Source organism: Dromiciops gliroides, chromosome 4, assembly GCF_019393635.1.
Source record: "Dromiciops gliroides isolate mDroGli1 chromosome 4, mDroGli1.pri, whole genome shotgun sequence".
NCBI classification, from domain to species: Eukaryota; Metazoa; Chordata; class Mammalia; order Microbiotheria; family Microbiotheriidae; genus Dromiciops; species Dromiciops gliroides.
The window spans coordinates 277,962,543-277,977,459 of NC_057864.1; the positions used below are offsets into that span (position 1 = coordinate 277,962,543).

The window sequence follows — 14,917 nt, forward strand, 5'->3', positions numbered from 1 at the left end:
GAGTTGAATAATGGAGAGAGGGCTGGTTTTTGTTTGAAATGCCCTATCTCTGATACATACTTATGAAATGATCATAGGTAAATCATTTATACTTTTCAGAACTCCGGGAACCTTTTTATGACTATTAGCTATGGTCAGGCTTGATTAATAGAGGGCATTTTTACTCTGAGAGTTACCCCCACACTGATGAAACCATAGATCAGATCAAAAGGTATGATGACAACAATGATTTCCATATGTAGGATATACATCAGGTTACTATTTTTTTTTTTTTAGTGAGGCAATTGGGGTTAAGTGACTTGCCCAGGGTCACACAGCTAGTAAGTGTTAAATGTCTGAGGCCAGATTTGAACTCAGGTACTCCTGACTCCAGGGCCGGTGCTCTATTCACTGTGCCACCTAGCTGCCCCCAGGTTACTTTTGATGGCCTTAAAAATCTATAATATTCCTGTGAGTAAATTATAACTATAAACTAATTTATGAATGAAGAATCTGGGAAATGAGAGGATCAGGGCCTTAATCTATAACCCACTGTGACCTTTCTCATGCTCTTAGGTTAATAGTTCCTATATTTCAGGCTTCTTTATCCTTATCCAGGGCATATAGTTTTTAGCACCAGAGTTGAAGTCAGAGGACCTGGTTTCAAATCCAGGCTCTTTTAATTATTGCCTGAGTGACCTTAGCAAGTCATATAACTTCTCTGGGCCCAACTACCTCATCTGTAAAATGAACTGGTTGGACTAGATTAGGACTTCTTAAACTCTTTCCCCTTGCAAACCGTTTTTGCCTGAGAAATTTTTACACAACCCCAAATATATATGTATATAAAATAGGTATGCATAACCTTTTACTGTTGCCAAATTTTTCTTGACCCTCATGTTCAGTTACGGGACCCCATATGCAACCACAGTTTAAGAAGCTAGGGACTAGATGACCCGTGAGGTCATAGGCCCTCATGCAGGCAGGATGAGGGCACATTGCAGGAGAATATACCAACTGCTCCTCTCTCCTCCCCTTCAGACAATGGCTGAAGCTGGATTTAAGCTCAGATTTTCTTGACTCCATGCCTAGTGCTCTGCCCATTGGCCACCTACCTGCCTACCCTTTTGTGCTTTCTTATTCTGGTTAACTCTTGTAAATTTTCTCCCATAAACCTCCATGGGAGGTTAGAGTCAATGCTTAGACATTCTGGAGATAGCCTCCAAGGAGTTGGAAATACAGGAGTGAAGCTCAACAGAGAACTACGGGCTGATAAAGTTATATATTTGGCAGTCATCTGGCATAGCAGAAAGATTGCTGGACTTTGAATTATGGAAATCTGGGTATGAACCCCACCTTTGATATTAATAACAGAAAGCCTTTGATTCATTCATTTAACCTCCCCAAACTTCCAGTTCTTAACTATAAAATGAGAACTGTATCTTTTGAATCTGTCCACAGGTTTGGAATAAGATCCAAGTGAAATAATAATGCATGTGAAGTGCTTCCTATTCTTAAAAATGCTGTTATTAACTATTAAAGATATTATTATAATACCTAGAAATAGCCATTGAAGCCATAAGAGCAAATGTTATCTGTAACAGATTCAGCCACACACAGCAGGTCAGTTAAAATTCTTCTTAGAAGGAAGCAGTCTTGATATATGAGTGGATGGTGCTCTTTTCTGTTTTTTCACACTTGTATTAAGAGGATACGCTGGAGACGTCCCCCAAAAGAGAAAAAGACCTATTTGTACAAAAAATATTTATAGCAGATCTTTTTGTGGTGGCTAAGAATTGGAAATCAGAGGAATGCTCATCAATTTGGGGAATGGCTAAACAAGCTGTGGCATATGATGGTGATGGAATAATATTGTGCTATAAGAAATGACAAGCAGGATGATTTCAGAAAGGCCTAGAAAGACTTGTATGAACTGATGTATAGTGAAGAGAGCTAAACCAAGAGAACATTGTTCACAGAGACAGCAATATTGTTTGATGAAGAACTGTGAATGACTTAACTATTCTCAACAATACAATGATCCAAAACAATCCCAGAAGGCTATTGATGAAGCATACTATCTACCTCCAAAGAAAGAACTGATATTGATGGAACACAGACTGAAGCATGCTATTTCTTACTTACTTTATTACTTTCTTTCATTTTTTTCTTTTATTCAAATTTTCTTATACAAAATGACTAATGGTAATGTTTGACGTAATCATACATGTATAACTTATATCTGATTGCTTACCACCTTGGAGGGGGAGGGGAGGGAGTGAAGGAAGGTAGGGTAAAAATTAGAACCCAAAACTATTAAAAAAATGTTTATTACTTTAAAAAAAAAAAAGAGAGGGGGCGGCTAGGTGGCGCAGTGGATAGAGCACTGGCCCTGGAGTCAGGAGTACCTGAGTTCAAATCCAGCCTTGGACACTTAACACTTACTAGCTGTGTGACCCTGGGCAAGTCACTTAACCCCAATTGCCTCACTAAAAAAACGAAAAGAAAAAGAAAATGTAAGGCTAAGGGGGGAAAAAGAGAATATTCTGGGATAAGAGTAGGGGGGTCAAACTCATTTACACCCAAATTTTGCACAAAGAACTATATTAGGATTCTTTCATGTTTATTGCTATATAAAGTTGTTTATGAAAGGTTTTTGCAGAAGAATTAAAATGCCGGTTTAAGAGCAGTGAAGAAGCGGTGTCAGCTAAGGAGAAAGAGTAGGAAATTTTTGACTAAGAGAAAAAGAATCATATTCTAAGAATGAAAGTATTCGAGAAGAAGATGGTTAGCAATGTCAAATACTTACAAGACATAGTGAGATACCCATTTAACCACTTAATCAGTAAACATTTATTAAGCTCCTGCTATGTGACAGGCACCTTGGTAAGTGCTGGAGATACAAAAAGAGGCAAAAGACAATCCCTACCCTCAAGGAGCTCAAAATCAAATGGGAGGAGACAACATGCAAACAAATACATACAAAGTAAGCTAGATACAGGACAAATACGAAATAATTAACAGAGTGAAGACACTTGTAGTAAGAGGGGTTCAGAAAAGTTTCAAATCTTAGGAACTAAAGGAATAATATTATCAAGTGTACTGTCTTTTACCTCTTGTTGTGTTCCCACTGCTTAGCACAGTGCCTGATACATAGTAGGAGCTTATTAAATGTTTACAGAATTGAATTAAATTGTATAATGTATATATACTATGGTTTATCTTGGCATGGAGGACACCTTGGCTTTTCATATACTGTTGCAATGTCACACAGGGCTTACTAAAGAAGTTTTTTAACAAGATTTTTTAAAAAAGAATTTTTATAAGTATTGCTCTCTGCTGCGATAGCTTTCTTTATCAATGAGATCTTGTGTTTGCTGTCTGAGTCAATTTCTAGGTGTTTTTGATCCCAATGTAGTTGTCTCTTTATACCAGTTAAACTCCTATAATAAGTAGTGACAATTAAAATCAGTCTTTATTTTTGTCTGTTTTCCATTTTACACAGTCACCAGCACATAAATTCAGTCACATAAATTTTGCACAAACAAATGGATTTTAGTTCTTTAACATTTAGTGCTAAATAAACAAAGGTGAGTTGTTTGTGTGAGATATTTGCTGAAGAGTAAAAATGTCTATGTTCAATAATGAAATTTGATGACCCTCTTTCCACTGTCAATTTGAATTCTTTTTCCCAGGTTATTAAAATGACATCTTGACTTACCACTTTCTTGAACTTTGAATATTTCTAAGTTACATGGGTCGCCTCGTGCCTATAGGATACTAATACAATTTTTTGTTGTTATTGATTTTATTTAATATGTATTAGAGTCCCCCCCCCACCATTTTTCCATGAAGATGCTACTTTTCCTGTTCCCTAAAGATTCCTTGACTATTTAGCCTCAGCGAACTCAATGGATTTTATGAAAGTGACATTTATTAAGTTCATCTTCTTTAAGACACAAGTGCAGCACACTTCAGAAGGGAGTGCTGGATTGAACATCATTTCTTATCAGCAGATTGAGAAGTGCAAAAATAATGCAGGTTGAACTTGGATATAAAGCTACCTAAGTAACCTGAACTGCTAAACATGTTGGACTCTGAAAACCAGGAAAGCACCAAAGGAATTCAAATCAGTGGAAATTGTGATGAGTTGAATAGTTCTCTGGCTCTTTTACCACCATCAGAATAGTTCTGTCATTAATACATGCTGAATGTGCAAACCTTACTGATGGCTTACTCAGTGTCTGCCATACAAAGGGAAGACTAGGGCAAAGATTCAGCATGGTTCAGGCATAAACCTATTCCTTTTCCCCTCTCAACTTTTCTTCTATCCCTTTAGAAATCCTTGTACTCCTCCTGATTTTGATATAGAGGGTAGGGCAAAAGAGAGGGTAACACTGTCATCACGGTATATTTTGGTATAATTTAAAAGTGGAAGGATAAATGTAGTTGCTTCCAAAAATGTAGGTTGGCACTTTGCTTCATTAATTTAACAAAGTCCTAACTACTTGAGTTCATTAGAGGCTGGATTTGAACCCAGGTCTTTGACTTCAGAGCCAGTGTTCTTTTCCTTCTGGTTTCTATAATTATGCCAAATACCAAAGTGCTTCATTGTTTTATAAATCCAAAATAATCTGTTCATTAATTCATTTTCCTTAAAGTATAATACTACTCTTGAGGAGATGGTAATAATATCTGACATTTCATAAGATTTATCTACTTTTGTATATTTGATCGCAAAAATGTTATAAGGTAATAATAATAACTAGGACATATTACTTTAAAATTTACAAAGCCCTTTACACATATCTCATTTGATGCTCACAATAACTTTGACATAGGTACCAGAGATGCTAGTCCCATCTTCCTGATGATAAATCAAAGAGCCAGAGATATAATTGTCCCAGGATTCCATGGCTTCTGAAACAAGACTTAAGCCAAAGTCTTCCTTTTTAAAAAGATTAAGTTTTATTTATTTGTAGTGAAAATCTACCTTCTCTCCCTTTTACCTCGAGAAAGAAAGGAAAACTTAAACTCTTATTACAAACATATATAGTCAAGGAAAATGAAATTCCCACATTGGTCATGTACAGGGGGGAAAATATCTTTCAATCTACTCTCTGAGACTATTACTACCCTTTATCAATATTGGGGTAGCTTGTTTCATCCTGAGTACTCTAGAATTGTGGTTTGTCACTTTGTTGATGAGAGTTATATAAATTGTTTTCCTGCTCCACTCACTTCATTACTTCATACAAGTCTTCCCATGTTTCTCTGAAACTTACCCCTTTATCCTTTTTTATAGCACGATGATATTCATTACATACATATATCCTACCTTGTTCAGCTATTTTCCAATTGATGGACACTACCCATAATTTCAAATTTCTTTGCCAGCACAAAAATAGCTCCTATAAATCTATAATTTTTTGTATATCCTTATTTAGAGGTTGTTTTGTTTGTTTGTTTGTTTTTTGCTTAGGAATATTTCTTCCCTTGATGTGTTCTATCTTTTGTCCCCTTCCTTCACTGTTTCCCCTTCCTGTTCTGTTTTTCTGTTGAGTGACATTCATTTCTATACCTGGCTCTGTGTATGTATGTGTATTCTTCTGCTTGTTTCTAAATTTATTCCTTTCTTGGTACACAGTCTAAGTTCTGTAGCCCTCTTCATCCTAGAACACTTCCCCTAGGCATAGGTCCCCTCCTCAGACAGCCTTGGATCTCTGACCCAGAACTACATAGTAAACAACAATAAGCTGTCAGTTGGTAGTTATTCCTGTATTTGACAGAAGTATATGCCCCAGTGTGTTCAATTTAGGTTCTTTTTTTTGCCCTAGTGAAAAACCTCTCTGTGCTGGAATGTTCTGCTTGGCCATTCCTGGCCAGATCCTGTCCTCAGTATCCACAGACCTCTCTACCTCTCTCTCCTTTTGCTGACCTGGACTTGAAAAGTGACTCATTCTGATTGTTTGATCTGGTGCATTTTCTTGATCTATAGGAGGGGTTATGGATTAGAGCTTGGCTGTGCTTCTTCCTGCTATCCTGTCATCTTGACTCCACCATTGCTTTTCACCAGTCTCTCTTAGTCCAAACCTAGCTCTTTTCATTATTCAAATTTTGCATGTCAAAATTAGGGCCAGCCTCACTGGTGTATACACTTATTATTCATCATGATAATATTATTTACAAACATTTAGTTGGATGCAATACATAACAAAAACTGGCTTCTTATCTCTCCAGAGCTTTCATTATCAAAGTTAAACAAAAGCAATAGTGGAAGAATTGCATAATTGTAACTCCTTATCTCCTTTTCACTTGCATTGTTATAGTCAAAAGCTTGAGGCTTTTGCCCTTTGGAAATTTTTATTTACTTTGGTCTTTGGACTCATAGGCATCTAGGAAAATCTCATATGTGGATTAGGATCTTTTAAGATCCTTCTTAGCTCATATTAAGGTCTCAAGTTTCTAATGATTCTGCAGTTGAAAGGATTTGAAATCCCAGTGTATTCATGAAAAGAAAAAGGAATCCATGATGGATGTGATTCCAGTCTGCCTCCTTTAACAAAAAAAAAGTGCTTCAGAAAAGTAGTTTATAAACAGTTTTGAAATCATAAACATATCTTTTTGTTCAGTCATTTTTCAGTCATGTCCAACTCTTCATGACCCCTTTGGAGTTTTCTTGGCAAAAATACTGGAGTGGTTTGACATTTCCTTCTCTAGCTCATTTCATAGATGAGGAAACTGAGGCAAACAGGGCTTAAGTAATATGCCACAAAGTTAGTAAGCATCAGAGACCAGTTTTGAAGCTAGGAAGATGAATCTTCCTGACTCCAGTCCTGACACTCTATGCAGTGAGTCACTTAGCCACCTAAAGTACCTTTATTTTCTGATTTATTTCTACTATGCTGTTAATGTTGTGGCTGATAGGATCATAGATTTAGAATTGGAAAGGACCTTAGAGATCATCTTGTTCAACCTCCACTCCCCTCATTTTGTAAATGAGAAAAATGAGATCCAGAGAGGTTGTGTAGCCTGCTCCAAGTCACACAGGCACTAAATTTCAGAGGCAGGATATGAGCCCATCCTTGATAGAAAGTTTCCTTCCCTCAGTTTAAACTTCTGGTTGCTTCTGAAATTGCTATCAAAACATGGACTTTGGGTATAGGACATCCTTCCCCCCAAACTCCGGTGCCTTCCTAGAGAAGGATGTTATATAACCTAGGTTTCAGCCCCCACTGAGAAAGTGTTTCCTTCAGTATTTTACCAGCATTGAATGTATAGCATTGGGAGAAACTTCTATAGAAGAATACATGAGGTAATAACTGTTCTAACCAAATGGAATGGTACCAGCAGTTAGAAGGTATACTTAGCTATATCTTCTTGGGTATTTCTGACACTAGCACTGCCTTTCAGACTTGAGGAACTGTGAGATGAACTTCTTTTTTCAGGATCCAAATGATTTATAAGCCAAACACTTTTGATATTAAACAAATCACTTTTGGGGGGCGGGGTGAGGCAATTGGGGTTAAGTGACTTGCCTAGGGTCACACAGCTAGTAAGTGTTAAGTGTCTGAGGCTGGATTTGAACTCAGGTCCTCCTGACTCCAGGGCCAGTGCTCTATCCACTGTGCCTCCTAGCTGCCCCAACAAATCACTTTTTAAAAGAGTACAAAACTTCCTTTAGTGATAGGCTTAAATGAGAGAGATACACACATTTTAAACAGTTGCTTTCTCAAATTTAAAAACCCAAGGAGTTTAATTTTTTGAGCGAAGATAACCTCCTATACCTCAATCAATAAACATTTATCAAGTGCTTGTTATGTTCTAGGCACTGTGCTAAGTGATGGGGATACAAAAAGAAGCAAACAAACAAACAAACAAAAAAACCCAGTCCCTGCCCTCAAGGGGCTTACATGGGGGAGACCACATTCAAACAAATATATACAAAGCAAGTTATCTACAAGATAAATAGGAAATAATTGACAGAGGGAAGGCACCAGAATTCAGAGAGATTTGGGAAGGCTTGGAATAAAAAATGGAATTTTCGTTGGGACTTAGAAACTGAGAGGTCAGGAGTTGGAGTGGAGGAGGGAAGCATTCTAGGGAAGGGAGACAGCTAAAAGAAAATGCCTAGAACTGAGAGATGGAGTATTCTGTTCATGGAAAAGCATGAAGGTCAATATCACTAGATCCAAGAATATGTATCAGGGAGTAAGATGTAAGAAGACTAGAAAGGTAGAAGGGGGCTGGGTTATGAAGGACTTTGATTACCAAACAGAGGATTTTATATTTTATACTGGAAGCAATATGGAGCCACTGGAGTTTATTAAGTCGTGGGATGACATGATTGAATTTACACTTTAGGAAAACCATATGAGTAGCTTAGTGAAGGGTGGATTAGAGTGGGGAGAGACTGGAGGCAGGCAGACACACCAGCAGGTTATTGCAGTCATCCAAGCTTGGGGTGATGAGGGCCTGCACTAGAGTGGTGACAGTGTCAGAGGAGAAAAAGGGACTTATTCAAGAGATGTAGCCAAGGTTGTCAAAAGATTGGATATGGGCGTGGGGGGTGGGGTAGGAAGTGAGATAGTGAGGAATCCAGGATGACTCCTTGGTTGTGAACCTAAAGGAAAGAGGGGATAGCATTGCCCTATATAGGAATAGTGATGGTAAGGAAGAGAGGAGGGGTTTAGGAGCAAAGATGATGAGTTCAGTTTTAGATTTGTTGAGTTTAAGATGTCTACTGGACATGCAGTTTGAGATGTGAGAAGTGAAATTGGAGGTCAACTAAGAATTTGGGGCAGGATAGGAAGATTTGAAAATGATCAAAATAAAGAGGGTAATTAAATCCATGGGAGCTGATGGAATACCCAAGTGAAGTAGTATAGAGAGAGAAGAGAGCCCAGGCTATACTTACTATAATTACATTGATGTAATCAATTGTGTCATATTTCTTGACCTCAGGGATTGGCCACATACCCTGCTGGTTGTTATTACTGTCACTATTATTGTTACTACTAATAATAACCTACATTTGCATAATACTTTGATGTCTGCAAAGTTCTTTACATGCATTATCTCATTTGCAACTCCCAACAACTCTGTGATTTAGGTGCTGTTATTATTTCCATTTCACAGTTATAGAAACTGAGGTTTAGAGAAGTTAGGCAGCCTTTTCAGGGTTGCACAGCTTAAAAATTAGATTTTCCTGATTCCAGATCCTTTATATCATGATTCCTCTCTAACAAACAGCCAGTAATATTCAAATGAGTTTTCTGAAATGTAGAGAGGCGCAATGGCAAAGAGCATTGGTGTCAAACTCAAATAGTGTGCTCTAAGCTGCATGCTAGGCTCCCTGTGGGCCTCTTATTTACTTAGAACAATACATAACAATCTTATCTTAGTTATTTTAAAAAATATGTCATAATTACATTTTAAGGCAGCACTGGGGAAGGTCCACTGCCTGCTGCATATTTGATACCGTCAATGTGGAAGATAGACAGCTAGCCTCAGAATCTCAGTGAGTCCTGGGTTCCAATCTCACCCCTGACGCATACTACTTTATGACCCTGGGAAAGTTGCTTAACATCTCAGTGGCCCTGGCAGCTCTAATGCTGCAAGTAGCTGAGCAGGTGTGTATCTACAGGGTTAGATAGAGCTCTTTAGCAGGTGCTCCCTACACCAATGAAATCATGGGTTCGCTTGAGAAAAATGGATACATACCTAATATTCTTTGATATTGTTTGTTTGCTCTGGATGATGTCATTTTGCTCATTAGCTCATCATTCTAACTGACATTTACTTCCCTCTTGCTTCAGTGGCCTATCCAGCCTAAGGCTGATATCCCTAGTTCAGTATCTATTTACATTCCACTGTCTTCTTTTCATTTTCTCCACTCAGTTTGACAAAGGCTATGCTTACAACATCCGCCATAGCTATGGTAAGGAAGGCAAGAGGACAGACTATACGCCATTCAGCTGCATGAAGATTATACTAACCAATCCACCAAGCCAAGGGGATTATCACGGTGAGTGCTTATACCTGATATGTTTGTAATAGACAGGAACTCAAGGGCTCCCCAGGAAACTGAAGACATGTAATGGCTTCCTGCATTATTGGCACGAACTAGTTTGTAGCCTATGTTACTCATCAGTGTCAAGCAAGGGCTCTGTTACCCTTCTGCTGATTTGTTCTATTACCGAACTAGGTCAGGCAAGAAGAAATCATTCAGCTGTACTTCTGTCTGTCAAGGACTAGACTTTTCAGCGCTCTCTTTTTCCATTCACTAGCTATTTTGTCTCTTCCTCACAGTCTGCTAGGATGTCTCAAAAGACAGACACCAAAGTTTTTCATAGCTCTGCCTTGAAATTATCAGAGAAAGCTTTGCTGTTTAATTTTCAAAAGATTCATCCCTCAGGAATAATGTGTATCTTATCCTCATGACTGTGATCTAATTAACAGGCCATGAATAATTAAGAAATTTAACTGGCTCCTATTTATAAATGTTAAGATAAATCACCCAATTTTATTTTTTTTAAAGAGAAACTCTCATCTATAGATTTTGTGATCTATGGTTTTTTTTCCTAACTTAAGTTTCAAATATTTCTCATAGAGATGAATAAAATCCTTCTCGGATAATGAAGTATTTTATATTGATTTATATATTATATTACATTCATTATATTAATTCATATATATGCATATATGAATTTTCCTCTGAAAAGCAAATGCTTACCCATTTATGGGCCCAAAGTGAATTTATTCTGACCATTTTTTGATGGAAATCTTTGTAGTATGTTACAAATGTACTCACCATCTGATTAATCAGATTATAATCTCAACTTTTCTTATAGTCTATATGGTCTTATATGTCTAAGCTATAGTCTTACATATCTAAACTTTTCTTAGACAGTCATCCTTAAGAGTATTAATTGCATACTCAATAGTAATGCTCACAGGTGTGATCGCTGACAGCTATTTTGCTACCATCAATATTTTTGCTATTTGCAGCCTTTTAATTTCTTGCTTTTGCTCAATAGTGGGATGCAGAACCAAATAATAAAGCCAAAATTAGAATAAAAGGTCCCAAAGTGAGATCCTGATGGACTTTCAGAGTAATGCCCATGAGATAGTGTAGGGTCTTGGCAACATATATTTTGACTTCCCAAGAGGACTTTTTGATTTACTCTCAGTTCTCCCTCCCATACTTGTCATTCCCTGATAATTGATGTTGACACAGTTGTCTTAATTCTACTTTTTAGGCCTCCAGTGTTTTCATCAAATAATAAGGTGACAGTATTAGAAATGGAAGGTCCCTTACAGGTCATCTGCCCCCTCCCTTTCTTCATCATAGTTTGAATGGAACCTAGGGGTCATCTAGCCAAACCTCCTCCTCAAAGCAGGATTCTTCTTAGGAATATTTGGGCTATACTTGAATCCTTCTTGTGAGATAGGAAGCTTGATACTTTATAGGATGTCCCATTCTACTTATGGACAACTACAGTTGTTACAAAGTCCTTACCTAACTTGAGCAGAAATCCATCTCTCTTTATTTCCAAAAATTAAACCTGCTATTGCTCTTTTAAACTACATAGGAGAAGCCTAATTCTCCTACATGACAACCCTTTAGATGTTTGAACATAGTTATTAAGTTTCCCGTAAATCTTTTTCTTTTCTGGACTAAATGTTGACAATTTCTGCAGTTGTTCCTTATATGACATGATTTTCAAACCCTTTACCATCCTGGCCTGAAAGTACTTCATTTAGGTAAAGTCTCTCTTAAAATGTAGTACTCTGAATTAAACCCAACACATTAGTTGTGGTCTGACTAGTGTAGAGTATAGTGCACTATTATCTCTGCTACCCTAGACAGTATATTTCTATTAACGCAGCTAATTGCTTTAACTTTATTAGCTACATTGCCACAGTTAGTTAACTCTTATTGAGCTTATGGTCAAATAACAACCCCCCCCCCCCCCGCCTCCAATTTCTTTTCTTTCACATAAACTTCTTTGTTTTCCCATCCTGTAATTGTGTAGTTGCTTTAAACACACAGGGCTCTATTTTTTTTATCCCTGTTAAATTTCATCTTGCTTTTTTTGTTTCATAAATCTAGCCTATAAAGATGTTTTTTAATATCGATTCTTTCATCCAGAATGTAAGCTATCTCTTTCATCTTTGTATCATGTGCAAATTTTGACAAGCAGCATTCTGTATGTTTAAGTCATTTATAAAAAATGAGGAATGTAACAAGACCAAGGGCTATGTATTTATGCCACATGAGAGAACTTTCTCTATGCTGTTGTAATTTTTAGCAATTTTGGATACAGTTGCTCAACTGGCATTTAATCTATCCAACTGTATTTTCATCCTGCCCACATCTTGCCATTTTGTTGACCACAAGATATTCTTCTCAGATATGTTGATGAAGTGCTTATCATAGTACCTAGCACATAGTAGGTGCTTTATTGATTGATTGATTTTTTTTTTTAAAGAGAGAATATAGCTAAATTTCCCAGTGTATCAGTCAGTATTCTTACCAAACAACAAAATGAGGTTGGTCTGGCACTGCCTGTGAGCATCTCATGATGCTCTTTAATAATTGTGAAAATAAACCACATTGCAAGACCCGGAGAGCACATTTATAGAAAAAATGGTGGATTTTGCAGCAAATCAGCATGGGATCATTGAAAAAGGACTTTATAATTTCTCATCCAGTCTAGCACACACTCTTCCTCTTCAGTTCAAAGAAAGATATCCTATGTAGAGTTCAGATGGAAGACTGATCTCATATAGATGGTGAGATTCTCCAGATGCTCCCATTTTTTAAAACTTGCACTGCTTCATATTATTTGTCTTTATACGTAAATGTCCCATCTTTCTACAAAATCTATAAGCCCCTTGAGGACAAGGATAAATGTCATGGCTGATTGTATATATTTCCACTGCCCATCATACTCAACAAATGATGCTTGATGATCAGTTTTTTTCAACTTAAAAGGAGGGAGTTCAAACAAAAGGCCTCCAAGGTCCTTTCCAGCTCTGAATCTATGATCCTTATAATCATTGTTTTCTTTTCTAAGAGTTCTCAGAAAATTTCCCCATTTCTTTGAAAATCCATTGTAGAATGTTTCCAGACTAATTGAGCTATAGTTTCTAGCATGTTCCACTGCCCCCCCCCGAAAAACCAGTAATGTAGCCTCTCTGTAGCATATTCTTTTTTTTTTTTTTTTTTTTTTTTTTTTTTTAGTGAGGCAGTTGGGATTAAGTGACTTGCCCAGGGTCACACAGCTAGTAAGTGTTAAGTGTCTGAGGCCGGATTTGAACTCAGGTCCTCCTGACTCCATGGCTGGTGCTCTATCCACTGCGCCACCTTGCTGCCCCTCTGTAGCATATTCTAATACTTCCCTGCTTTAAATAGAGTCTAAAGTTTAAAATTAAATGAGTTAATATTTGTAAAGTGCTTAGCAGAACATCCGGCACATAGTAGGCACTGTATAAATTGCTGTTTTCTCCCCCCTCCTCTTTCTAAAGGATTCCTATGATTGAGGTGCGGGAAGAGATAGGTGTCAGCAATATGATCATATCTGTAAAATTTTTCAGTGCCCTTGGATATAACTTACCTGTGCTTCAATATTTGAACTCATTGAAAGTGAGTACAACCCTCCTACTCTCTCAAAAACCATAGTCTTCAGTCCTCTCACATCAGTGTTTAACCCTTTCCAATTTAATCACCACTGTCCATGATGAAGGGAAAAGCAGAAATTAAGTAGATCTGCCATTGCTCTATCATCTGATATCATACCATTTGTACCAAGCAGTGGGTCGTCATTTTCTTTTTTATTTTCTGAACATAACTAAAAAAAAAAACTTTCCTTTTGACATGTGAAGCATTTTTTAAAAAGTATCCTGCTATTTCTAGGCATTAGTTGTCCAGACAACATAGAGAGACAGCTTAGTGTAATGGAAAGAAGGTTGGGTTTGGACCCAGAGGATATCAATTTAAATCCTAGATCTGCCTAGGGCAGCTAGGTGGCATAGTAGATGGAGTGCCGGGCCTAGAGTTAGGAAGACTCATCTTCCTGAGTTCAAATCTGGCCTCAGATACTTACTAGCAGTGTAACTCAGGACAGGGCATTTAACCTTATTTGCCTCACTTTCCTCATCTCTAAAATAAGCTGGAGAAGGAAATGACAAACTACTTCAATAACTCTGCCAAGAAAACCTTAAATGGGGTCACGAAGATTCAGACACAACTGAAAAATGACTGAACTGTTGTTCATCAACAATCTGCCACTTACCATCTGTTTGAGCTTGTGAAAATCATCTAACCTTTCTAGGCTTCAGTTTTCTTTGTAAAATGAAGGGGTCAGAGGAGTTGACTTCTAATATCTCTTCCAATTCTCTATCTATGATCATATCCTATGAGCATTGCTCTAGTTCATGCCACTTATTTAAATTATTTTTAAAAATCTGGACTTATCAATGAGTTGCCTGATTTTAGATATCTCTGTTCTTTATTGGATCCATTTGTGATTGTGCAATCTGATTATTTCAGAGCATTTCTAACTAAAAATTCTGACAATCCCAGCCTGAATAATAAAAGAATGATGATAAATATAAGAATGAAGGCTATAAACTTTTATATGCCTCACAGGTGGTTTCGGCCCATGGTGCTATTCTGAACTTGCTTATTTATAATTAAGATTATTTGGAAAAGCAAGTGTTTTCTTGGGCTATTTGTTATTTCAGCAATAACCTTCTTCCTCCTCATGAAAATAAAAATATGGAACTAGATACCCAGTTTAATAATTTGTATTACAACTAATGAATTCAGTTCGGTTACTACAGTGGAAGAAGTTTTTTTGTTTGTTTGTTTTGTTTTGTTTTGGTGAGGCAATTGGGGTTAAGTGACTTGCCCAGGGTCACACAGCTAGTA

General features: G+C 37.2%; 1 protein-coding gene across 3 annotated transcripts in view; it reads left to right on the top strand.

Moving 5' to 3' along the window:
* PRIM2 (DNA primase subunit 2) overlaps nt 1-14,917 on the top strand; it is a 389,354-nt gene that overhangs the window by 334,090 nt on the left and 40,347 nt on the right. For all 3 annotated transcript variants that reach the window (XM_044004351.1, XM_044004348.1, XM_044004350.1), the window contains exon 11: nt 9,880-10,006. In XM_044004351.1, the coding sequence (XP_043860286.1) occupies nt 9,880-10,006 (127 nt within the window). The remainder of the gene's footprint in view (nt 1-9,879; nt 10,007-14,917) is intronic.